Source organism: Amblyomma americanum, chromosome 6 (genome assembly GCF_052857255.1).
Source record: "Amblyomma americanum isolate KBUSLIRL-KWMA chromosome 6, ASM5285725v1, whole genome shotgun sequence".
Classification (NCBI taxonomy): Eukaryota; Metazoa; Arthropoda; class Arachnida; order Ixodida; family Ixodidae; genus Amblyomma; species Amblyomma americanum.
This window is the reverse complement of record NC_135502.1, coordinates 10,161,034-10,187,204: the sequence shown is the minus strand read 5'-3', so window position 1 is coordinate 10,187,204 and position 26,171 is coordinate 10,161,034. Positions and strand designations below refer to the sequence as shown.

The following is a 26,171-nucleotide window of genomic DNA, read 5'->3' as shown; positions in this document are numbered from 1 at the left end:
TGCCACCTCTTTAGTGAATATCATGTATTTGGACCTTTCACTAGCCGAGCTGGCTATGGGTCCAATCAAGTTTTGATGTATTGGTTTTATAAAATAAAATGATGATGATGATGAAAAAAATTGTGGTCGTCGCGGCAGAAATTAAACCTGCGACCTTGGTGCTCAGTGTAGCAATAATACAGCCGCTGCGCCGTGTACCTACATGTGATACATGTATACGCGCATATTGACAGCATGTGTCATGTTTTTCTTGCCCGATTCACTGACTAGAGTGTGTGCCCTCTGTGTGAGGGTTCATTTTATGAAAGCAACAATACTTTTTGTATTGTGCAGGTATGATATATGACTTGTTCCTCTTCAGAAAATTATTTTAACGTACTTTTCCACTTGAAGACCTTTCGGGAATTTTTGCAGCGATGGATGCTTTGGCGAAATACCGGCACTTAAAGTCTTCGAAGACAATAGACGTCAGCAACAATTATTTGGGGCCCTTTCGTTCACTTGCCGCGGCAGCATGTCATTCGGGATTTTCTTGTAATAAGGCATTCACTTAGTTGCCTATGAGATCACTGAAAAACATACTGCTCTTATACAGTGATAAGACACTAAGTCATGCACTGTCTTCGACCTAGGTTTAACGTGAAAGAAAAAGGTAAAACTCTCTTTTCCGCTGAGTACACTGCCTCTTAAGTGAGGTAAACGGTACTCCATGGTGATTAGCTGCCAACAAGCAGAAGCTAAGGCAATAAACATGGACTCAGGTGCAAAAATAGAGAACTGAAAAAGTTTGGGGGACACTTAAGCTCCGCCTTGAAGGATATGAGTCGACAGCGGTTCCTCTTGCCCACACAGACACGGGTACTGTTGCCTCTTTGACAATCACAATCATTATGTGAAAGACGACACGACATACACATATAAAGCCCTGCGTTAACCAAGCCATATGAACGTGCCAGCACTGCAGTGTATGGCCTAGCGGTAGCGTACGCGTCTGACTCGCAACGCGAGGGTCAGGGGTTCGATTCCTGTGGAGGCAACATAGGTGCGGTTAATAGGAATATAACTTTGGGTCTGCTGCGAAGCAGCTTCAAAGGCGATGCTTGTAACGTGAGTCATCGTCTGCTCCGTGTTTATATGAGAGTGAGGAGGAAGACGGCGGCCGACGATCCGTACGCTTAGCGCTTTGCTCGCGGTTGCTCGGATCGCTGAAGATTCGACGCATGGATGGATAAGGCTGAACCCTTTAAATCGGGCGGTGGTTCAAGCCACCTAGCCATGACTGGGAGATGCCACAGGCAAGGACTAATTACACATGCCAAATGTTGCGCTTTACATTACCATCTTGTCTAAATAAAATTAACAATGTATAAGTTTCATTATTGTGCTATCTAGGTAGTTTAGCTATCTTTTCTTTGTTTCCGCAAAAGTGGAAGAAATCGTTTTTGTAACAGTGTATTTGCCGAATTGTGCATTGCAGTATGTTTTGTGTGACCCATTTGTTGATTTCATATATGTATAATGTGCATTAGTAATTAGCGTTAATTCTTTCAGTTTCAATTGTACGTGAGTGCTATATGTACTACATATACTTTCTGTTTCACTTGAATTCATTTTACGCATATATGTATGTATATATTATATATATATACATTATGTCTGACACTCGTGTTATTGGGACTTAGGTAATTCTGGCTTAACATGTAATACCTAACCCTACGCTCTGTCACTGCTTGTTAAAAGGGGCTGCGGACCTTGTCAAGCCACAAAATGCTTTTTATTTCGCGATCCTCAACATTGTAGTGTTGAAATAAATTGAATTGAATTGAATTGAATTTGTGAAATTTTACTCTTGTCTTGATTTTAGCCACCAATCAGATAACCTTCGCTTGGTTGCTTCTACCTGCTTAAAATCTACTTTTCCTTCACTGTCCTTAAACCCCAATGCCTTGGATAAATCAGCCCCGCTGCTTTCCACTGTAGGGTGAAGCCCTTTACAGAAAAGTATCAAGTGTTCAGCCGTTTCCTTCTCTCTCCGCACGCAACACACAACGTGTCTATCTCGTGGTACCTGACCCTATATGTCTTAGCCCACAAAACTCCCGTCCTGGCCCCAAGCAACAAATAGCTTCCACTACAGTTATCATAGATATTTTTTTTGGCAATTTCCTGCATAAAGATCCTGTATGTTCCCAATGCCGATTTCGCCAGCATCCCTGTTTTCCACAGAGCTCTTTCTGTTTTTTCAACCTTTCTCTTAACCGATAATTGCTGATTTGTCCCCTACTGCGGTACAGATATTTGCTTGTGAATTTTTTAGTTCGCTTTCTTCCTTTCGTGTCAACATTCCTTATGTACAGGTATCTGAAAACTTTCCTAGCCCACTGCTTCTCACCCATTTTTCTCAATCGCTCCTCAAATGCTATCTTATTGCTAGCTTCTCTGCTCTCGAACGACGCCCATCCGATATCACCCTGTACCCCTTTATTTTGTGTATTGCCATATGCTCCCAAAGCTAGCCTCCCTACGCCGCGTTGTTTGATTTCTAACTGGTGTGGCTGGCGCCATCTATGTGAGCCTCTTGTAACAGCCACCTTTTCGACCAATCCCGATTTTCGAGTCACGCCAACCCCGGCTTTTCCGCGACACGGGGCTCTTACGCTATCGCGTTAAAGTTGATCCATAAAATTCTTGGGCAGTAAACGCGCAAACGCAGTGCTTAACTAGTTTCAATCGTCGACACGTTGTGCGCTGCTTACTGTGCAAAATAACAAGATTAATAATAGGGAACAATAAATAAAATCTAACAAATAATAAATAACAGGAAACATACAAGATATTTAAGCAGGATATTGCCAAATAAAATATCTATGATAATTGTAGGGGAACCTCTTTGTTGTTTGAGGCCAGAACGGGAGTTTTGCGGACTACGACATATAGAGTCAGGTGCCACGAGATAGACACGTTGTGCGTTGCGTGCGGAGAGGAGGAGTGAACGGCTGAACACTTGATACTTCTTTGTAGAGGGCTTCACCGTACAGTGGAAAGCAGCGGGGCTGATTTATTCAAAGCATTGGGGTTTAAGGACAGTGAAGGAAAAGTAGATTTTAAGCGGGTAGAAGTAACCAAGCGAAGTTTATCTGATTGGTGGCTGAAATCAAGACAACAGTAAAATTTCACAAGTCCTGGCTAGGTGGCTTGAACTACCGCCCGATTTAAAGGGTTCACACTTATCCATCCATCTAATAAAGTTCTACTCATTTTAGCCACAGCTAAACATCACGCAGTCGGGGCAAGAAAATTAAACATGCACTACATACCTCGACAAAACTATGTATAGTAGAACTTGTGAGAGGAAGCTGATTTAGGGGTTCTCTGTGGGACCTCTCCGTTCTCCGAAGCACAGTGCTGTGAGGTAAATTGTTGGTATGATAAAATGCTTGGGTGCGGCAGCAGCATTCCGGGTGCCTTGCTGGAGGATACAGGGCATCTGGTGCAGACAGGCACACCGAAGCGCCACGGCTTTGCGTCGTAATAACTAAGGATATGCAAAACGCTGCAGACGGAGAGTATGCACTCAAGTGGGCTCACGCTCACTTGATTCGCTGCTGCAGACTGATAGGAAAAGGAGTGATAGGTTTAAAAGGCTTTTGTGACAAAAAGATGTTTGACACAACCTCAACTGACGGCGCAGTTTCTTTCCTGCTGAGACATCCCCCCTACTCTCGGTGCACATGTAAGCAATACAGGAGCGGGTTCTGCTTATGGAAGCCGCAGAGCGCTGTCCTCGGATGACCACACCTCACCGTGACGGGTGTTTTTCGCAATGCTCTTTGAGTTTATACCCTCGTGAGCGAGTCCTTCCCACCTCTTAGGTGCAGAAACGGGCCAATGGTGGACTTCCGGCGTCAACGACGCAGCAGAAGGCACGGCAGCTAGCCTGGGAATGAAACATTTTGCGCCATGAAGCGTGTTTCTGAACTCTTTTAATGCCAGCCTGCACAAAAAATGTTTTGACTCAAAACTGCGCCCTCTACGGTCCCCACCGCTGCGTGCTCGAGACGCGTGTAGTTTAAGGGCACTTACCAAACTGCTTTTCGACCGACAATGGCTGGCTTCAGCTGGCATGCTAGCATCTGCGCACACGCGCTACTGATTTCTTATAAAACCGCAAGGCGGGCATGCGTTGTCAGCAGGTGTTCATCCCACTGGCTCGGCAACCAGCTGTGTTTACACCGACGTCACTAGGAATATCTGTGGATGGAGTAGCAGAAGGTGTACCACAGAGGGCCATCCGTCAATGTACAAAAGTGCGCACTACAAAAAGATTTTATACATCGGCCATGCCGTTCTGGTAGCATCGCCGACGACGAGTGCCAATATTTTGCTCTTTCTTTTTCCCGGTTACCAGCCGGCAGCATGTGACTGAATTTCAGGTAAAACTTGAAGTTAACAACCTGCGTTACACTGATGAAGGAAAGCAAATGAGGCGCGGGACAACCTGGCTTGCCACGTTTTGCCAAATCATGTGACCCAGGGTGTCAGCCGCAGTTACCACTTGATATACTTGTTTGGAGTATTGTGGCGATGTTATCGTACGTGATTGAAAATTCCGGCACTTTACTTTCTTCGGCATTGTTAACCAAAGACGACACTGAACAATTTTTCTCTATCCTTGGACGGGCTGTATTGAGTAAATTTCCGGAACGCGCAGAAAGCAGAGCCACTGGTGAGTTCATGTCACTCTTGTTTAATAGCAAGAACATCGATGCCGCAACCAGACTGCCAGGCTTCCTTTATCACTTTAACAAGTTCTCTGTACAAGCTCGTTAATTTCAAGCTGCTTCCATATCTTAATTTTTTGTTCTGGATTTCGCTTTGGCAAGAGGAACTTTACCGAGTTTAGTTTGGTTTATGGGGGTTTAACGTCCCAAAGCGACTCGTGCTATGAGAGACGCCATAGTGAAGGGCTCCCGAAATTTCGACCACCTGGGGTTCTTTAACGTGCACTGACGTCGCACAGTACACGAGCCTCAAGAATTTCGCCTCCATCGAAGTTCGACCGCTTCGGCCGGGATCGAACCCGCGTCTTTTGGACCAGTAGCCGAGCGCCATAACCACTCAGCCACCGCGGCGGCCGAAGTAGTGTTTAGCGTTGGGAAACATCTTCAAGCATCAGATGTCACACAAACTGCCCTGTAACAAGCCGCATGCAGCCAACTCGGTATGCAAAGTAGTGGCATGACGCTCGCATTTCAGATACTGCGGCACGTCCACAGAACCTTCGCTTGTGAAGTCACCGCTCGCAGCGATCCTGACGGGAGGCTCCGGACCGACCACTTGCAGGGCCAGTTGGGCGCAGTAGGTGCCCATGGTGAGCACCACAGAGCCTCCAAGGTCCTTGCAGAAGACCCTCTGCAGTCCGTGCGTCGGCAAGCCCAGGGTAACGTGCTCGTAGCGGGGATCGCCGATGGCCCCCTGTTCGAGCTCTTCTAGCATCCGCCGGTACGCCGGCACGTACCGGGTCCACAGCGCCTGGGGGCAGCGTTTATTGCCGCTTGTTATTTGCACTTGTAACGTGCCCTTAAAAGCTGCACCTGTGAACGTTACATCGTTTACTTCACATGTAAACGCTTACTCTGGCGAACGCTTACTCTGAAGGAGACAAAATAAAGGTTTTGCTGAAATGTCTGGTGATAAATTGTGGGCCACGTCTTCATTATTTCGAAAAAGTAATGAGAACGACCTTTTTCGGGGCACGAAAGTATGCATCTTTCAGCTGTGTCGCGAGTGGTGGTGCATCATAAGTTATTGTTGCACATAACAATAGTATACTAGGCTTCGGCAACTGCAGCCATCATTGCACACGCAAGTTGTTGAGATCTACACGGATGTTCGCGTCAAACGCACATAGCCTCTTCTTCAGATTAGACGGCCCGCTACTCACCTCCATGAGGAAGAGCCCTTTCTCTCTCGCCATCCCGCACAGCGCTTCGGTGTCCCTTCGGCAGGTGGTGAGCGGCTTTTTTGCAGAGCACGTGTTTCCCGCCTTCCAGCAGCATGCGCGCGGTGGCCTAGTGATTTGGTTTTACGGAGCTCTGCACAAACGCAGCCAGACGCAACTTTCCGCTTGGAAAGGACACCACATAGCTTCCACCACTGAAACGCAGAGAGGTTGTGCATTTCATATAATGTTTCCAAGCAGATATGTGGTGCATGGCAGCCGACGAGCTTACCAGCGACGGCGAGTGCACATACATTTACTAAAGTGCCTGAGCTTGATTCCTTCGGTATTTAGAGGGCGCAAATTGCGGTATAGCAAGAACAACTCATGTGACCAAACGAAGCCTCACTTCGTAAAATTATCTGACATACTGACTTTGCCATCAATGCAAGTTTAACAATCCTTTCCCGCAGTTAAAATTTTGCTTGTCTCTTTGGCGCTGCTTGTCAGGTATGAATCTGTGCCAACTCCAACACTGCAGTTGTTCTTCAGTAAAACAAAAAAATTACTGTTAGCTATAGAATTAATGGAAGGCAGTTGCCTTAGAAGTCCTTGGCGCATGTTTTCTCGCATTCCGGTAGTGAAATGGAAAAAAATATTGAAGCTGAAAAAAGAACGTGTAGGGGTTAAAATCACTGATAGATACAGAGCCGCAAACTTTCTGTCGCGTTATCCGTTGGTTAATATTTACCAATTTATTGATTTTGAATGCGGTAAAATGCGGGTTATACTGTGTAAAAGCGTCCCGTTTGTCAATACTAACCTACGCAGTTCTATGTTTACAAACGTGAAGTGTTCCCCGATTATACTTTACTTGTTCTCGATAAAGCCGCACTTTGTACAGGAACTAGTGGATACACCAGGCATTCGCGGCTCTCTCGTAATTCAGGTGTACTCCCGTGCGCTCGTTATACGCCAGTGTAGCTCTCGAATTGTCTTTTACCTCATAAAGCGAATACGCCACTCAAATAATGCGGTCGATTCTTACCTACATTTGGATCAGACGCCAACTCTTCGTAAGTGGAGTACGATTTGCCGATGGAGTGGAGGTCGCTGAACGGCTTCACGTTCTCGTAGTTTTTCCCCGCGACAGCTACGACCTGATGACGAATCGAGCATGAGTAACAACCTATTACATGCTGGATGCTATGAGAAGCAATTTCTCATTGCGGCTGCCCAGTGGCTATGGTGTCTTGATGGAGAGCAGGAGATGGCGCATTCGCTTTTTTAAAGCTTTGGCAGCCGCATTCTAGTCGAAGTGAAATTGAAAAAGAAAGCCTATTTGTTCAGACTAAGGGGTTCGGATTACTGAAATTCTAGACCCTGGCATGTTTTAAACAACCCGACCTTCCTTTTTCTAGCTTGTGTAAGCAGGAAATAAGTGAAACAGACCATAAAAGCATCAAACCATCAAAGCAACCCAAGCCCCTCTACTTCAGAGTTCCTTATAAGTTGTCGGGAGCTCAGGAATATAAAACATCATTATTTTATCGCACAGTTGAGAGCTCGGAGAAAAATACTCATATAAACTACTCTAGCTCGGTAGCGATGATAAAAGTACTGATCTAAAATGGTTTTCTGTCGTTCTTTTCAAGTTGCGTATGCCAAAATGATCAACAATAAACAAATATTTCATCATTAATGCATTATAGGATCTGGTTGTCGGGGTCACACTAAATAATAGCGGTAAAAGCAGCGGCAGCTAATGTGAGCTTTTATTCCTAGTTTTAAACGAGGGCTCACGTTCATCCCACACAATTTTAGAAAATCCTGTTCAAGTTCATAGAACAAGAGAAGAGATAGAATAGCCGCGTTAGACAACCTGTGAAACTGTTAGGACCTTCTCGTTTTCTTGAAAAGAGCGCACGAAATAATTGAGACACCGAAAGGCTTGATGAATCTCGTTCAGTGTGAGTTTTTTTTTTTTTTACGCTGAGGTTCCCGACACACGGTTTATTTTCTCTGACTTTGCTGTACGTGACAGATAGGAGCGTTGTCTGCACTGCGAGTCAAAAGTCAATCCGTGGCCAGTTCCGGCCTTGGCTGTAGCAGTGAGGACAACATCGTGCCGTGAGTGCCTTCGCCCTCTATTACCTATTCACTTCGAAAGACCGCTTGATTTCGGTGTAAAAGGTGACGAAAAGGGCAAGGAGACTTACTCACCTTGTGTATGTCCGGCGACATGCTGCCCAGGCAAACGACGAAGTCGTGGCTGATGCGGCCAGCTCCCACGATGCCCCAGCGGGTCGGGCCAGCCATGTTGCTTAGTTCTCAGTACAGACGTGGGCAGGCTTGTCTAGAGCGCTCGAGCTGTTGCCGATGGGGCAAGGGATGCGAAATTTAAACGGAGGTAGATGTTATCACACGTAATCCTCGCGCTCAAGTGGCCGCCCCGCTGCATGAATGATAAAAGCGGAAGCGCAGTTCCCGCATCAAAGCAGCCGCGATAAATCTTCGCGTTATTTTCCTTCCAGCGCTCTAGACAATAGCGGTCACCTCTGTACTTCGCTCCATTAGACGGGGCGCTACCTCAATAATAAGTCGCCGCTTGCTGCGAAAATTCAGCACGGATCTTTCTGTAAGAATACCACATAAAGAGAGGGTACTTGGCAGGATGCAAGGTAGTTTGTTATCTGTGTGCTTAAAGAAGAGTCAGATGGATTCGCAATGTTGAAACTAATCTATAGAGTTATTATATATATTTATCTAGAGTTACTATGTGTGAAGTTTCATAATTTCTGTGCATGTGAGACATAATAAATTTTTATTCTGCGCAATGGGTAAATGCAGACGGAGGATTCGCAACGTTGGCATTAAGCTTCAGCCACAGCATACAGCCACAGATCTTTTACGCATGGCTTGGCTTCACACGCTGTCCAGCCGTGTCAAATTACACCGTCTAAAGTTTTTTGTATCTACTGATTAATAATGCATTAAAGATGTCTCCCAGAGACTTTGTTCGTATAAACACTACAAGAGGAACACGTCATAAGCATGCACTCACCCTTGAAGAATATTTCTGACACAGTAATATTTTCCGATATTCTTTTTTTCCACAAGTTGTCCGAAATTGGAATCGCTTGCATCCATCAGTCACAGCCCAGCGCACCATAGGCAAATTTATTACCCTCGCTGAGAGCTCTGGGCTTACATTCGTCTCACCATAACCTTGTTCATAATTTTGTAATACAGTATTCCTTTCAGTGTATTTATTTTATTCAAGTGGCATCATAAGTTTTATGATACGATTGCTTTATTTATTGCTGTCATGTGTATTGCATGTTTTGCCTTTATTTTTGACTCTTATTAAAGAATTTTAGCACTGAACCTGTATTTCTTTGTTTTGTCCTCTCCTGTAAAAATCCCAAGAAGGGATTGACAGTATTCCGAAATAAGTAAAATAAAGCTCCCGCCACCTCACAGCTTTATAAGCTCAGATAAAAGCAATTATTGGTGAGGTGAAGATGAGAACCTTCCGTGCCTTGTCAGACACTTAAGAATGTTCCATCCGCTCACACCGGTTTGATGCAGGTATGTTCTCAGGGCCAACACCGTCCTTACCTTCCTTGACCGCTCTTGAGCAGGCCTGATGAGGCACTGAGCAAAACGGAGAAGAGCGAAAATTGCTGCTTACCACGCTGCATACAAGGACGCTAGCCGCCATCAAGATCTGAGGTTCTAAACACTTGGGCAGCTCTTCGGTGTCTATAGAGCATAGTTTTCATCCCCGAAAAGCAAATGTAAGCCCCTAACGGGATGCTAGGTTGTGGCACCTCGTAGCTCTATGGCGCTCAGAGCAACCCTAACTGCTTCCTTGTTCAACAGCAGCACTTCCTGTCATTTTAATAGTATTCAGCAGCAAAGTGTGATGGATAAAACAAAATGAAGCATCGCAAAAAAAAAACAAAGAAAATTATTGCAGCGTTGCACCTGCTTTCGGGGCTTGCTATAGCTACGACGTCCGGCTGTTCAGGCCAAGGACGCAGGCTGAAATCACGTCCGCGGCAGGCTCATTCCCACAGAGACGACATAATAATAATAATAATAATAATAATAATAATAATAATAATAATAATAATAATAATAATAATAATAATAATAATAATAATAATAATAATAATAATAATAATAATAATAATAATTGGTTTTTGGGAGTAAGGAAATGGCGAAGTATCTGTCTCATATATCGTTGGACACCTGAACCGCGCCGTAAGGGAAGGGATAAAGGAGGGAGTGAAAAAAGAAAGGAAGAATTGGAGGTGCCGTAGTGGAGGGCTCCGGAATAATTTCGACCACCTGGGGATCTTTAACGTGCACTGACATCGCACAGCACACGGGCGCCTTAGCGTTTTTCCTCCATAAAACCGCAGCCGCCGCGGTCGGGTTCGAACCCGGTAACTCCGGATCAGTAGCCGAGCGCCCTAACCATTGAGCCACCGCGGAGGGTCTAGAGAGAGAGAGAGAGACGACATGCAAAAACGGTTGCGTGTTCTGCCATGCCAGTGCGCCTTAAAATATCTCAGGTGGCCTAAATGATACAGGAGTGCTCCACTACAGCGCCTCTCGCGGCCCGTGTGAAGCTCTGGGACGGTAAACCAAGCATGATAAGAATTCTGCTTTTTGTGCAGCTATTCATCGCTTTCATGTGCGTGTTCTGTGCGCATGTTCGCAAAGCAGGTACAATTACATACACACACAAAACTCGACGACGTGGTAGCGACTTTTGAGGCAACGGGGTGGACTTGCCGCCAATCGCTCGTTGCGGCGCTCCTTTCTAGCGATAAATCGGTCGCCTGGTTCGCATACGCGGCTGAAATCATTGGGAAAAAGAGACGTAGTTACAATTTTGCACAGCCACCTACCGCGATGCTCGAAGCTTGATTCGTAGACGGTAATGACTGCTGAAGTTGGTAGTTCACGGACATAAAGGTATGGTATGTAATGTACTTAATTACTAAAGAGTGGCTTCTTGGGCTCCACAGCGGAACAGTCTGTGTGCGTATTGTGTTGCAGGAACTGTAGCAGAGCCTGAAGGCCAAGAAGTCTTGTTGATAACCTGTACGTGTGCTCTAATCTCCTTCTGTTATAAGGGGCTGTAGGAAGCTTTTGACTAGATGACATAAAAACCCAAGTGCTAAATCCTAAAACTAAAACTCAAAAATCACGTTTATTTGCTTTGAACTGTTTACTTAAGGCATCATAAATATTGCAAGAGACAATATATGTACTGTTATGGTACTGAAGCACACGTTCTTAAAAATAAACGAGACTGGAAGAAAAAGAGCAATAAAAAAAACACATTTGAAGTGGTGTAAAGAAACGAACTAAAAGATGGATGTAGTAGAGCTGACTAAAGTTTCATAGAACTAAGCTTGTGCAGGTACACACTTCCAGCCTAACACAGTTCATTCGGCTGAAAAGAGCATGTTGAAGCATGCATGCTGAGGAGAATGAACATTAAAGCATAAAAAAGTCACCAAAGTTCTACTTTCTCACATTCAACTCTCAAAAATAAAAACATGGCGTGTGACTCCGCATGCATGTGAATGCGTTTTACTTAACAAAATTATGTGCATGCTTGCTGTTCAGCCTGCTACCAAAAATTCCTGCCGTTCAGCTAGAATTCACGCCATGCTCAGAGCAGCGAAGTAAGCATTTGTTATTGTTACAGATACTGGTGCATAAATTCAACCTGGATCCTTAATGCTCACGCGAGGAGGGAGAGCACAGGTGGCAGCCAAGGATCACGCGGTACGTGTGCATAAGGTATACTTAAAGGGAGCTCAAGTTCAGGGCATAGTACTTGAAATGTCAGCCAACTGAACGTAAGGAGCAGGCACTGTTAGAAGACCGTGTTAGAAGACGTAGAAGAAATGTATTGTGAGGCTCCAAGGTTGCATGTAAATAGCTTTAAATTAACCGGCTCAAATAAATTTAGAACCGCCCTTAAAAATTGCTGCTCTTTTCATGCACCATTACATCTGCCCATTCAGTGCTATAAATTTTATATAACTGCTGTATACGATGTGGGTGTAAATGCATTCGAGATTGCAGTGCCCATATTTTCATATCTAAAACATGGAATATAATATATAGGAGTTTTCAAAAATCCATGTCACACTGCGGCGCAGCTTGATATCTATTCAGTATTGTGGCAATTATTGAACTACTACGGCATCTCTTCAATGTTATGACAAGTCTTTAATATTAGTTAACCAGCCTGCTGGAAGCACGTCTTAGCTGTATTCTCATGCGCCACTCCGGTTACATTGCTATGCCGAAAAGCAGCTCTTATAAGTAAAAAGCTTATATTAAAAAATTGCAGAGCATCTCAGGTGAAACACCGGGCATATACATATGTATGTTGCTTGAAGTCACTCGTAAATAAAAGGAAGTGAATGTCTTCTAGTAGTGTGTAATAAAATGAGGCTATTAAATATTATAATGTTTTATTAAAAACCTACCTTAATTTTTTATAACAAAAATAGTAACAGTAGCTTCGGCCTACTTGGCCTTCTGTGATTTTGATGAGCCAAAGCAAAGAGAACGGACTACACAAGAGGTAGACGAGACGGATGGAAGCGCTTCTGTCCGTGTCATACTCCTTTTCTCTAAACCATTGTGTTCTTTGCGCTGGCTCATAAAAATCAAAGAAAAGGGTAAAGGACGAATGACATGCTAGTGTAGCAAGCAAACGAAGAGGCCAAGAATCTTTGCTAGCGCCTATTGTTTTCGAAGCTCTTAATTACTTGGAAAAAGCGACACCATCAGCGCAGAACGTTTCAAAAGGTCATCAAGTATATAAAAGTACGCTATATTAAGGTACTTGGAAGAAATGTCAAAGAGGAACAGAGAAATATTATGGTAAAATTCCGGCAAGTACACGCTGGCGGACGCTGACGCCTCCACAATCCAAAGGTATTGTTTCCTTGATAAAACAAATAAGCCCCAAATTCAGAGAACCATTGTGCACTCCGGTCACTGAATCGGGCAAGAGCAGGATAATACATGCTGTCATTATTTGCAAGGATACATCATTCTGTAGCCTGGTGCATTGGCTTACTGGCTACGTATGTCAATTCAGCCATACTAAGCACTAAGATCGCAGGTTAGATCCTTGCGGCGACGACCTCATCTCGACTGGAGTTGAAACTCAAAAGCGCTCGGGTAAGAATGTTTCAGAGCGCGTTGAGAAAACCCCCAGTGGTCGGAAATAATCCTGTGTACCTCACTACGACGTGCTTCATAGCCCTCGACGTTGCCCTGACGCCTAAAAATTCATTCACTGACCACCGCGAGTTTCTCTCCCCTGGACACAGAGTCATGCAGTAACGGTAGTTTTATGCGTTATCTCCTGATTACCAAATGATTAGGCCCTGGCTGTTTGCCGTGTAGGCAGGTCGAACGATTAACATGTTATGCGACGGAGGCCTCTAGAAACTTTGTCTCCTAATCACTGAGACGCATTCTGAAGGGGACTCCTTTCTTGGGCGGTGTCATCTCTGTCTCTGAGGCACTTCCTGTCTTAAGTGCTATATGCGCAGACCTGAAAAAATGCTGCCAACGCAAGCAAACTTTAACCGATCATGCGCAAAAGCGCATTCATCAATATTGTTTTTCAAAGCTGTACTGGCGAACGCGCATCTATATTTGTCTCGTTTGAGGAAACTCGCAAGCAACGGCACTTAGATTGCATGATGAGAAGCTAGAAAATCTTAACACAAGCCACCAGGAATTTCAGCCACCGAAACATAGAAGTGAAAAAAAAATTGACAGGGGCGTTAAGCCACGTATAACGCAAGCGAATTAACATTCTGAGCTCGAAGACACGGTTAAGCACTGAAAAAAGTGTCCATAGACATTCAGTTCATACTCCGCCCGTCATGGTGGTAGACTTGACTTAGCGGCACCCACCCATGCGAGCTTATTGATCAAGCTGGCCTAGGTATAAACCATGTTGCTAGAAGTTATGAGGTTTTAACTATTGCGGCATGGATGTTGTTCACCAACTGGCAAAACTATGCTTTATTCGCCGTATGCTCAAGTTGGAAGCATCACAGCGGACAAGGACACGTGCTTTTTAAGCTTTTCTCGATACATTAAGTGCATAGGAACGCAGAAACACTGCACTGTTTGGATGACCAAAACAACCTGTCTGGACGAGATTTATTACTTTGAAAGAAGCCTGAACATTTCAGCACGAATTCTTGGTGGAACATTAAAGGTGTCCGTGTAGAGACGCTTGTGTAATGTATACTGTTGACCTTGTTGGTGCCTGTACTTGGTAAAAACAGTGCTCAAAATTGAAGAAAAACATGAATATTCTCATCCTGTTCTTCTGGACCACTACGCACTGGCGTTGTACCATCGTCGTCACTTCTGTGCAGTGACGGCGACAATGCAGCCTTTAGTCGGCTAGAACTCGCTGCCCAAGAACGCCACGAACAAAAAGCTTTTCATTGTTGGTGTTCCCAGAAATTTCGCAATAATTGTGCTTACATGAGTTGTACGTATAACCCCAGCTGCAAATATTTGCATACATCTGAACCGAAACTTGAGTCACTGGCTTGCGCAGCAATCCAAAGCCCCATGCCAACTGTAACTGCATGGCGTCGCCTTTTGGAGAACTTTCACTGAGTGCATGAGATGCGCATGTATGCGTCGTTCGAGACTTCAAGGCTCTGGATACGCATAGGAAAGTCATCCCCAATACCACATTCTGTGCTTGAGTACGCTCCTTTGTACTGATCCATGACATTGCAGTAATCTTCCTGGCTACAGCTACCCCCATCGAAGTTTTCTCCGTCTTTCGTTGTCGACCTCTGCTGGCATGCTGACATAATAGCATTGAAAATATCTTTAGCGCAGGCTAAGCTAGATATCTGGGAACTGCCTGCTTGGTTTCCGTAGGGAAGCTTCCTCATACAGCTGCTAAAAGAGCCGAAAGAAGACGTGTTACACCCAATCATTCTGCAACTTCCCACACAGTGCACCATACGCAACTGTAGATCGGTTGTTCAGCATACAACTCCGCACTCTAACGCAAACGATCTGTGGCTTGCTGCATGGTACACAGCCAACCACTGAGTCAGAGCCCCCTGCGAAGCTGAAGTAGGATTTCATCCAGCATGGAGGCAATGAGCACCGAATCCTTGTGAGGCATCAGCGGACTTTCTTTGAGACCTGCGAGGAAAATCAAATGAAGCACAATAGGAATAGTGTAAGCATGTAGAAATGCAGATGGCTGCTGCAGATTTCACTGCAAATCGAGTAAAGTGGTTGGCAATTCACTTCTAGCGCGAATGAGCCAGCGCGATGGCTGAGTCGTTATGGCACTCGGCTGCTGTTCAGAAAGACGCGGGTTCGATCCCAGTCGCGGCGGTCGCATTTCGATGGAGGCGAAATGCTAGAGGCCCGTATACTGTGGAATATCAGTGCGTGTTAAAGAACCCCAGGTGGTCGAAATTACCGGAGCCCTGCACTGCGGCGTCCCTCATAGTCTGGGTCGCTTTGGGAAGTTAAACACCCGTAAACCATGAAACTTATAGCGCGAATAGGTCAGCTTGTGTTTTCCAAAAAGAAGTCAGCTGGCTATTTTGCACGCCATTAAGGTGCGCTTTGTCCATGCTGGTCTGAGAGAGGGCGCCCTCGGAGACGATGGTTCGCGGTACAGACATCGTTGTAAAGAGTGAGTAAACTCGACGAAAAGGTGGGAAGCACGCTCAAAAACTAAGCTCGACACTTATGTTATAGCAACGTCATGAAATATCACCGACGCAATACAAGCGTGCATTGTAAATAAAATGTGGCAACACAAATACAAGTGGAATTCCCTATGAAAAATGTGGTACTACATAAAGTGCAACATGGATTAAAGGAACACAGAGGCATTATTGCCACTAATTAGGACAGCTAATAATTAGGAAAAATTCCAGCAATGCGGCAAATTTTCAAAATGTTTTCAGTGTTGCCAGAGCCTGCATCGGCTGGTGGAGTAAAAGATAACGTCCTAACATTGTAGCGAGGTGCAAAGCTCTCTATTACGGTTCTGTATTATAGTCAGAACTCTGCACTATTTTTTTGTTATAGCTGTATCATACTCGTATAATGATCACAAGTTGCGGGTTATCAACGGTGAAAAATAAAGGCAGTATCAACAAATCTCCTCTGTTATAGGCAATAAATGTGGTGCGATGGGGCCTCAGGCCTGTACCGACGTTTCGACTGGTGGGATTGTCTTCGTCATGGCCAGAACAGTCATACTGACTCATTTTATACTGCCGCGTAGCGGTGTAAGGCTTGTTTTTTCTTTTCTTTACATTTTTACCTCTTGAGCGCGGACGAGAATGCAGGTGATTCTGTTCTTCCTCGGCCGCCGAGCGCACTTGGTGCTTTCAATGTCGCTGAGTTGTTTATATAGGGGCAAAGAATCCCGCAATAAAAAGTTTTCAAGTTCGACCCAAGTTTTCAAGTTTGACCCAGATCTGCAAGTTTCCTTGACTGCCTACTGTCGCCTCAACTATACACTTTCTGTCCATCGAAGGAAGGGAATCCGGTAGTGTCGCCGCCTCAGGGACTTGAGACGATATTGGGCTCTTTTCTGAATAAACCAACATAAACCTTTGAAAGGAAAACTGCTGTGTTCCTGAGGAAAACAGCTTCGCTCGTGCCAAACGTCGTCAACGGATAGAGACAGCCAAAAGACCGCCACACTTCTTTAGCTCTCCATTCCGCTCGCTTCCGCTCTGTTCTGCTGGTCTTCTGTGCGAGCAAGTGACTAGACATTTGGGTGGAACCCCATTAGGAATTAACACAAACTTTTCGAAAGAGAACTACTGTGACGTGTGACATTGAGGAAAACAAGCGCTCTTGCCGAAACGTCGGCAACGGAGAGGCAGCAACACCACCGCTGCGCTTTTTCAGCTCCCTCTTCTGCCGGCCCTTCAGTGTGTTCTGGTTTACTCTACGAGCAAGTGACCAGCCGTTTGGACGGAACCTTATTAATGAAAGTTGGTACCCTGTACTGGTAAGGTCGATTAAAAAAGTCACGTGTCCTGTTACCTCGGATCAAGCAGCTTCTGACTTCCTCGGCTTCGTAGCGCAGTCCCGAGCTGAGTTCGTAGTTAAGAGGCATGAAGACTGGCGGAAACGGAAGGTCTACTCTTCCGGTAGGCGTCTCCAACCCAGGCGGAGAAGCACTAGGTGGGTCCAGCTTCGAAGCCAAGAAACAAGAAGGAAACGGCACTCAATAAGAGAATTCAATGCGGTGTCCTTGAGATAAGCTGGAACGCCCGTCTTAGGGCTGTCGAAAGGATATTGAATAAAGCTCCAAAGGCCGTTCATCTGCAAGGTTTCCGTTTCATTTGAAACACCTTCCTTTCTAACAGGTGTTTAAGTAATCTGCGTTTGTGCAGCAGTTTCTCGCGGACACGCGGGAGGATTGAAGGCGCTTCAAACCGCACCGTGACACGTGTAGCGCGTCGCACACTTGCGCCTCCACCTGCTATCACCGCATCGTCTGGGTGCCACGGCACTCGGCTGTCACCATGAACGAGCGCGCTTGCGAACAAGCCCAGGTTGCCTCGGGGACAATTAGGGGCCCGGACCATAAGGCGGATCAGAAGCTGTGAGCGCGGAGTACCGCGAAAACCACCCTGTCTAGTCCCCAATGCCCTCACCGCACAGTCTCTTGAGATAAATCTGTCCCGTATCGGCAGCTGGGTAGACATCTTCCCCTCGACCGAAACCGACATGCCAACCACTCCGTCGAGTCAGTTCCGAACTGTAGCTTTCCAGGAGGCCCCTGACCTTCGACCACATGGTCCCGGAATGCGCGTCGTGCTTGGCGTGTTGTATCTTTATTCACTCCTATCGCTAAAGCTCATTATATTTGTTCATTGCTCACCGTAATGATGCCTTTTGTCCCGACGATTTCCGCTTTGGATGGCATGTGAAATACGGAAGACATCGCGAACGTGGCCAAACGGCCGCCGCTAAACTCCATTGTACCAGCAACAACGGTGTCCACACCTGCGAGTACACAAAGTGGACAACTGTTCTGCCTGGGTGAGTAGAAACTGCGGAGCACTCAACTGGTAGCGCAAGGACAAGAAAAGAGAGTTAGCACTTGAAGCTGGGAGATCATTAGCAACTCTAAAAGAGGACATAGACATCAGAACAATAAGACGCTTGAACGCTAACCTTAAACCGTAATCACTAACGATTGGCTGAATTCCGTTGAGTTCTTTCCTTTCGTCTATCACTGGTTTTTTTTACCGCCAAGTGTGAGTCGAAGTAAAAAAACTCATCCGTATTCATTCTCGACCGTTTAATTCATGTGTCGTTGTTGTTCCTATGTCTGAGTGCCCTGTGTTTAGCGCTGGGAAACATTTTCAAGCATTAGATGTTATTAGCCGCAGGCAGTAAACTCGATATGCAAGGTAGTGGCATGACGCTCGTATTTCAGATATTGTGGCGCGTCTACAGAACCTTCGCTGGTGAAGTCTCCGCTCGCCGTGATCCTGACGGGAGGCTCCGGGCCGAGCACTTGCAGGGCCAGGTGGGCGCAGTAGGTGCCCATGGTGAGCACCACGGAGCCTCCAAGGTCCTTGCAGAAGACCCTCTGCAGGCCGTGCATCGGGTAGCCCACAGTGACGTGCACGTAGCGGGGATCGCCGATGGCCCCCTGCTCGAGCTCTTCTAGCATCCGCCGGTACGCCGGCACGAACCGGGTCCACAGCGCCTGGGGGCAGCGTTTATTGCCGCTTGTTATTTGCCCTTGTATCGTGCCCTCAGAGGCTGCACCTGTGAGCGTTACACCGTTTATTTCGCTTGTTCTGAGCAGAATGCCTACTCTGAAGAAGAAAAGAAGGTTTAAGAGGCATTTTCATCTGTGTTTACGAAAGAAGCTAACATGTCACTTCCTTCAGAACCGACATCTATTATGGAACGTATGCCTTCGTTTATATTCTCGCAAATAGGAATCTCATCATTAATAGAAAAAAATCAAGCTGTCATCCTCCGCCGGCATCGACAACATCAATACCAAAAAACTTAAAAAACACAAAAGATGCATGTGCGTCTTTCTTGTCGTTGTTATTCACGCAGTCACTCCTCACTGGTCAACTGCCCAAGGATTGGAAACATGGGAAGGTCGTTCCAATCTACAAATCAGGTGACAAAAATTCGCCCTTAAATTACCGCCCCATTTACCTAACCGGCGTATCCTGCAAAATCACAGGATCCCGTCATCTATACCCATATCATGGCCTTCCTTGACTCTAACAATTTTTTTCACCCGGCACAGCATGGATTTCGCAGGGGCTACTCCTGCGACACCAAATTGGCTACTTTCTTACATGATCTGCACATAAACCTTGATTCCAATCAACAGACCGACGTCATATTTTTGGATTTCGCTAAAGCCTTCGATAAAGTACCCCATAAACGCTTACTGACAAAACTTTCCAGGTTAAATTTGCACCCCTACATAATGAAGTGGCTTGAAGCCTTCCTATCTAATCGCTCCAAATTTGTTTCTGTTAACAATAAGAACTCTCATTTTCTTCCGGTAACGTAAGGTGATCGTCAGGGATCTGTACTCGACCCGCTACTTTTCCTAATATACGTTAGGGATTTGCCATCACAAGTCACATCTAATATACTCATGTTTGCTGACGACTGTGTAGTTTATCGTGCAGTTACTAAACCCGCTAACCAAGCATCTCTTCAAAGTGATCTTAATGCTTTCCAGAAATGGTGTAACCAATGGCTAATGGAACTCAACCCTCATAAGTGCAAGCTTTTATCTGTCCACCGCCGTCATAATTATCTTATTCGTTCCTACGTAATCTCTGATGTCTCCATAGAACCAGCTCAATCCTACAAGTATTTAGGCGTAACTCTTTCTAGTGATCTTTTCTGTAGTTTGCATGTCGCTAACACAATATCATCAGCTAACAGAACGTTAGGATTCTTAAAACGACATCTTCATCACGCTCCTCATATGTAAAGTTACTAGCATATAAATCGTTCGTTAGGTCAAAGTTGGAATTCGCATCACCAGTCTGGAATCCCCATCAAGCTTATCTCATTAATTCTCTTGAGTCCGTGCAAAATCGGGCGGCCAGGTTTATTCACGCATCCTATGCTTATGACATTAGCGTTCCCGGCTTGAAAACGGCATCCGGTTTACCACCCTTATCCCTCCGTCGTCGCACTTCCAGCTTATCTTTATTTAATAAAATCTCCAATAGCCCTATGCGCACCGCTCTTATATTCTCCCTGCCCTAGCACGCATTTCACTCCGCATCAGTCATAATTTTCATGTGGTCCCTCCACTCGCGCACTGTCACCTTCGCCAATTCCTTATTTCCCCGCACAGCTGCAGACAGTAACGGCCTTCCAGGCGACATTGCCTCCATCACCTGTTCATCAAAGTTCATTGAAAATGTAAAAAATTATGTACAATTATAAGAATGCTTTTTTATTATTAGTTCCCACCCCTTATGTAATACCCCATTCATGGGGCCTTTAAGGAAATAAAATGAAATGAAATATCTGCTGGTAAATTGTGGGCCACGTCTTCATTATTTCGAAAAAGTAATGAGAACAACCTTTTTCGGGGCACGAAAGTACAGAACATTTGTATGCATCTTTCAGCTGTGTCGCGAGTGGTGGTGCATCATAAGTTATTGTTGCACATAACAATAGTATACTAGGCTTCGGCAACTGCAGCCATAACTGCACATGCAAGTTGCAGAGATCTACACGGATGTTCGCTTCAAACGCACATAGCCTCTTCTTCAGATTAGACGGCCCGCTACTCACCTCCATGAGGAAGAGCCCTTTCTCCCTCGCCATCCCGCACAGGGCTTCGGTGTCCCTGCGGCAGCTGGTGAGCGGCTTTTCGCAGAGCACGTGTTTGCCGCCTTCCAGCAGCATGCGCGCGGTGGCGTAGTGGTCGGGGTGCAGGACGCCCACGTATGCCACATCTAGAAAATTACGAAACAGCGTTGCAAGAAACGTGCAATGTCCTTAAGAAAGCAAAACGAAAGCTCTGTTCCTGCTTTTTATGCAAACTAAAAGTCGGTCCCTGCGACCAACGTGCTCTTTCGGGCTATATGGAGCCAGTAAAGGCTACATAATTCTGTGACAGAAATGTTCTTTTCTGATTTATTCAAGCAAGAAATGCTGTTGCTTAAGTCTCCATTTCGAGCACACACATATCAGCGTCATCCTCGGCATGGTCATCATCATAATGAACCGGTTCCTTGCGTGAGGCCTCTTCTAAAGCTGGAGAATTCTACAATACGTAGCTGAAACCCCACTCGCATGCATTACCACTACTCGTATTGTTCAGTGGAGAGGCGTGAATAGAGTACTGTTAAGATTCTTCTTTTTTGAGCGAGAAAGATAATCACAAGAGTAAATACGTGCAAGAGTTCTAAGGTCCTATCTTGTTAAATACAGCAAGAGATGGGAACGTTGATCCGGTTTGTAGCTTTGTTGAACAGAGAAGTAATACAGCTCACAGCGGACCATGCACGCTACTGAAAGCTGCACAACCTGCATTCTATACTCTTGTTATCTTCAGTTAACACTGGTCTGAGGCACTAGCGGACATTACTCGCCTGCGAATTTCCCAACTTCAATACATGCCAACATCTGCAATCTGGGAACATTTCTCTTTCGTTTGGTATAGGGTTTCTTACCCTCACAGGCTGCCGGTTGTCTGTTACGTGCATTACATGCCCGGCATCAATCCACTCCACATGTGTTATCATCTCTTAATTGCCCCCTGACGCCGGGAACACACAGTTCTTTATCTTAATTCAGTATCTATTCCAGTCAAAACTTAATGTCCTCTTCACGCACACACACCATCCCTCTGTGCCTCTGTTCGGTCACAAGCAGCCAACACGTATGCTTGGTTTTTCCAGGCTCTGCATAACGCCGCCAAACTCAGCTTTTCGGTTGGAGAAATATCAGATAACGGCTTCCGCCGCTGACACGCTGAGAGAAGTTGCGTATACGATAAAATGTTTCCAAGGAGAGATGTGGTGCTACGTAATCAGTACACGATACCCGACGAGCTTACCAGCGACGGCAAGAAAACGTTATTACTAAAATACACAAGGTTTATTATTTGTTTTGAAATGGTTCGTTTTTCCTTCATAAAAACGAACCCGACCGCGGCGGCTGCGTTTTTATGGAGGAAAAACGCTAAGGCGCCCGTGTGCTGTATACGTGCGATGTCAGTGCACGTTATAGATCCCCAGGTGATCGAAATTATTCCGGAGCACTCCACTACGGCACCTCTTTCTTCCTTTCTTCTTTCACTCCCTCCTTTATTCCTTCTCTTACGGTGCGGTTCAGGTGTCCGCCGATATATGAGACAGATACTGCGCCGTTTACTTTTCCCAAAAAACCAATTATTATAAAACGGTGCAAGTGCGGTATAGGAATGACAATCCATATGACCACCCAAAACCTGACTTTTTGCACATTTTTGACATACTGACTTGCTTTGTAGTCGATGCAGGTTTAACAATCCTTTTCCGCTGTTAAATTGTTTTGCATGTCTCTTCGGCGCTGCTTTTCAAGCATGAATCTATGTCAACACTCCCAATTTGCAGTCCTTCTTTAGTAAAAAAATACTGTTATCAGTGGAAGTGAAGAGGGGCACTTGTCGTAGACATCCTTGGCGCATTTTTTTCTTCGGTGTGTCGAAATCCAAGAGTGAAACGCACCAAAATATTGAAACTGCAAAAGGAATGCTTAGGGGTTAAAATCACTAATAGATATTGAGCCGCAAACTGTCTGTCGCGTTATCCGTTGGTTATTCTTTGCCAATTTATTGATGTTGCATGCGATAAAACCCGGGTTATAATGTGTAAAAGCGTCCCGTTTGTCAATACTAACCTTAGCAGTTTAATGTTTACAAAGGCGAAGTTTTCACTGATTATGCTTCACTCACTCTCGACATAACCGCACTTAATGCGGGTACTTGCGAATTCAACACTAATTAGCAGCTGTCTCGTAATTCAAATGTATTCCAGTGCACTAATTATAAATCAATGTAGCTCTCGTGTAGTGTTTTCTCTCATAAAGCGAATATGAAATACAAATAGTGCGGTCGATTCTTACCTACATTTGGGTCGGACGCCAACTCTTTGTAAGTGGAGTACGATTTGCCGATGGCGTGGAGGTCGCTGAACCGCTTCGCATTCTTGTAGTTTTTCCCCGCAACAGCTACGACCTGAGGACAGATCGAGCACGAGATCGATGAGCTCGAGCATGATCGAACAACCTTTTACGTACGGCTGCTGGTTGCTATGTGAAGCAATTGCTCACTACTGCTGCTCAGTTGCTATGGTGTCTCAATGGAGGGCACGAGATGGCGCATTTGCTTTTTTTAACTCTGTCGGCCGCATTCTATACGAAATTAAATGTAAAAAAAGCCTATTTGTTCAGACTTAGGGGTTCGGATTACTGAAATTCTAGACCCTGGCATGTTTTAAACAACCCGACCTGCCTTTTTCTAGCATGTGTAAGCAGGAAATAAGTGAAACAAACAATAAAAGCATCAAACCATCAAAAAAACCCAGGCCGCTCTGTTTCAGAGTTCCTTATAACTTGTAGAGAGATCCGGAATATAAAATACCATTATTTGATCACACATTCGAGAGCTGGGAGAAAAATACTGATATAAAATATTCTAGCTCGGTATCGATGATAAAAGCACTGATTAAAATGATTTTCTATCGTTCTTTACAAGCTGCGTATGCCCGAATGATCAAAAATAAACAAATATTTCCGTCGTTAATGCATTTAGGGCTCTAAATCTTGTGGACACACAAAATAATAGCGATAAACGCAGCGGCAGCTAATGGGAGGTTTTTATTTATTTATTTTATTTATACAGAATACCCCTAAAGGCCCTCGAGAGGGTATTACATAGCGGGGGGGGGGGGGGGCACAGGCAAATGAACAGAATAAAACAAAACCACAAATATAAAACAACAAAAGCAAAAATAAGACACTTCGCATGACATAAGTAAGCAAAATAATCAAAAGAATGGCAACGCGGCAAAGAACGAAGATTACTGCAGTATTAAAATTATACAAGCAGAACACTAATACAAAGAATCATTTAATAACATACCCTGCAATAACATACCCTGTAAAGGAAGCCATGAAAAAATAACAATGTATGCGAAGAGTTAAGCAGTAGTTATTGAAGATATAAGATTAAAATATTTATCAGGATCAGTGGTGGTTGCGATATGTGAAGGCAGAGTGTTCCAGTCAGATATTGTGCGTGGTAAGAATGAATGCGCATAGTTAAATGTTCTGCACGTGAAACGCCTAACTTTAAAGGGGTGATCGCGGGCTCACGTTCATCCCCCACAATTTTAAAAAATTCTGTTCAAGTTCATATAACAAGAGAAGAGACAGAATAGCCGCGCTAGAAAACCTGTGAAACTGGTAGGACCTTCTCGTTTTCTTGAAAAGACCTCAGGAAATAATTGAGACACCGAAAGGCTTGATGAATCTCGTTCAGTGGTAGTGTGTTTTTTTTTTTTTTTACGCTGAGGCCAATGAAGCTTTTTTATGCTGAAGCCAATCCGTCGCCAGTACCGGCTTTGGCAGTAGCAGTCCGGAAGACAGCGTGCCGTGAGTGCCTTCGCCCTCTATTACATATTCACTTCGAAAGACCGCCAGGAGTTCTCTTACACTGCGGTTGATTTCACCTCAAAATGATATGAAGAGGGCCATGGGACATATGTACCTTATGTGTGTCCGGCGACATGCTGCGCAGGCAAACGACGAAGTCGTGGCTGATGCGGCCAGCTCCCACGATGCCCCAGCGGGTCGGGCCAGCCATGTTGTTTAGTTCAGAGTACAGACGTGGGCAGGCTTGTCTAGAGCACTCGAGCTGTTGCCGAAAGAGCAAGGGATGCGAAATTTAATAGGTTGAAAGGGTTTAACGTCCCAAAGCAACTCAGAGAGAGAGAAAAAGACGAACGGAAAGCAGGGAGGTTAACTAGGCCGCACCCAGTATGCTACCCTACACGTGGGAAGGGGAACGGAGGGAGAGAACAAAGGGAGATGATCACTTTTCCAGATGTCCGTTGGTTACTACTTGCAGGGTACACAGGGCGCACACTGATAGTTCACAACCTTGCACTCAGTCCTGAGTCCTTTAAGAACTTGAAAAGTGCCTTCAGAGCTGCCCTCGGCGATGAAGGCTTACTCCAAGGACCCAGAATCTTGGCTTCAACTCAGCTTCAAAGCAACTCAGACTATGAAGTACGCCGTAGTGGAGGGCTCCGAATAATTTCGATCCCATGTTGTTGTTGAACGTGCACTGACATCGGATGCGAAATTGCAATGCAGGTAGATGTTTTCACACGTAATCCTCGCGCTCAGGCGTTGTCGCCGAGCCACACATATCATACAAGCGCAAGCGCACAGTGCCTCAAATAAAGCTGCTGCGATAGAGCTTCACGTTATTTTCCCTCAGCACTGCTCCAGCGCTCTAGGCAAGCGTGCTCACCTCTGTACGTTTTGAATAGACTTGTCCGGAAGTAAGATAGTATGTTATCTGTGTGCTTAAACAACAGACAGGAGGATTCGGAATGTTTGGCAATAAGCTAACGGCTCCTCGAAGCGTGATAAGCTTAGATAAAAACAATTCTTGTGACGGGGATAGGAACCCTCCGTTCCTTATCAGGTACTTAAGGTTGTTCCAGCCGCTCACACCGGTTTGGTGCAGGCCTGTTTTCAGAGCCAACAGCCTCCTTAACTTCCTTGACCGCTCTTGAGCAGGCCTTAGAAGCACTGAGCAAAAACGAGAATAGCGAAAATTACTGCTTACCACGCTGCACACAAGGACGCAAGGCGCCATCAAGTGATAGATCTGCTCAGACATTTCTAAACACATGGGCAGCTCTTCGGTATTTATAGAGCATTGTTTCCATCCCCGAAAAACAAAAGTCCGCCACTGGTGGGATGCTGGGTTGGGGTAGCACGGTTTGCGGAAAAAAGCGTCCCTGGAAAAAAAAGCCCCCGGAAAAAAAAAAACATCCCTCGAAAAACGTCCCATTTTCGAGGTGGGAGTGATTGTCCCTAAATGGGTGCTACCAAATATCCCGTAATACGGTGA

The 26,171-nt window shown here is 45.3% G+C and overlaps 2 protein-coding genes and 1 pseudogene across 4 annotated transcripts in view; all 3 read right to left on the bottom strand.

The window, feature by feature from the left end:
* LOC144136287 (solute carrier family 22 member 6-like) overlaps window positions 1–4,353 on the bottom strand; it is a 44,691-nt gene extending 40,338 nt beyond the window's left edge. The window contains exon 1 of the mRNA XM_077668510.1: window positions 4,084–4,353. Coding sequence (XP_077524636.1) covers window positions 4,084–4,125 — 42 coding nt within the window. The 5' untranslated portion in view covers window positions 4,126–4,353. The remainder of the gene's footprint in view (window positions 1–4,083) is intronic.
* Window positions 4,354–4,432: 79 nt separating this feature from the next.
* On the bottom strand, window positions 4,433–8,357 carry LOC144136289 (trans-1,2-dihydrobenzene-1,2-diol dehydrogenase-like; annotated as a pseudogene). Its single transcript, XR_013315585.1, has 4 exons — window positions 8,165–8,357; window positions 6,994–7,101; window positions 5,945–6,119; window positions 4,433–5,532 (listed from the first exon to the last, which is right to left on the bottom strand). The product of XR_013315585.1 is annotated as a trans-1,2-dihydrobenzene-1,2-diol dehydrogenase-like (transcript).
* Window positions 8,358–12,433: 4,076 nt separating this feature from the next.
* LOC144136286 (trans-1,2-dihydrobenzene-1,2-diol dehydrogenase-like) lies at window positions 12,434–25,575 on the bottom strand. Of its 2 annotated transcripts, XM_077668509.1 has the most exons (8): window positions 25,123–25,575; window positions 24,795–24,941; window positions 23,150–23,261; window positions 20,831–20,994; window positions 18,491–18,743; window positions 17,907–18,031; window positions 17,063–17,213; window positions 12,434–15,184 (listed from the first exon to the last, which is right to left on the bottom strand). In XM_077668509.1, the coding sequence occupies exons 2-8, from the start codon at window positions 24,888–24,890 to the stop codon at window positions 15,090–15,092; spliced, it is 996 nt and encodes a 331-aa protein (XP_077524635.1). In that variant the 5' UTR covers window positions 24,891–24,941; window positions 25,123–25,575; the 3' UTR covers window positions 12,434–15,089. The 2 variants fall into 2 exon arrangements, with proteins under 2 accessions (XP_077524635.1, XP_077524634.1); XM_077668508.1 differs by lacking the exon at window positions 25,123–25,575 and having other exon boundaries at window positions 24,795–25,109.
* Window positions 25,576–26,171: the final 596 nt, after the last annotated feature.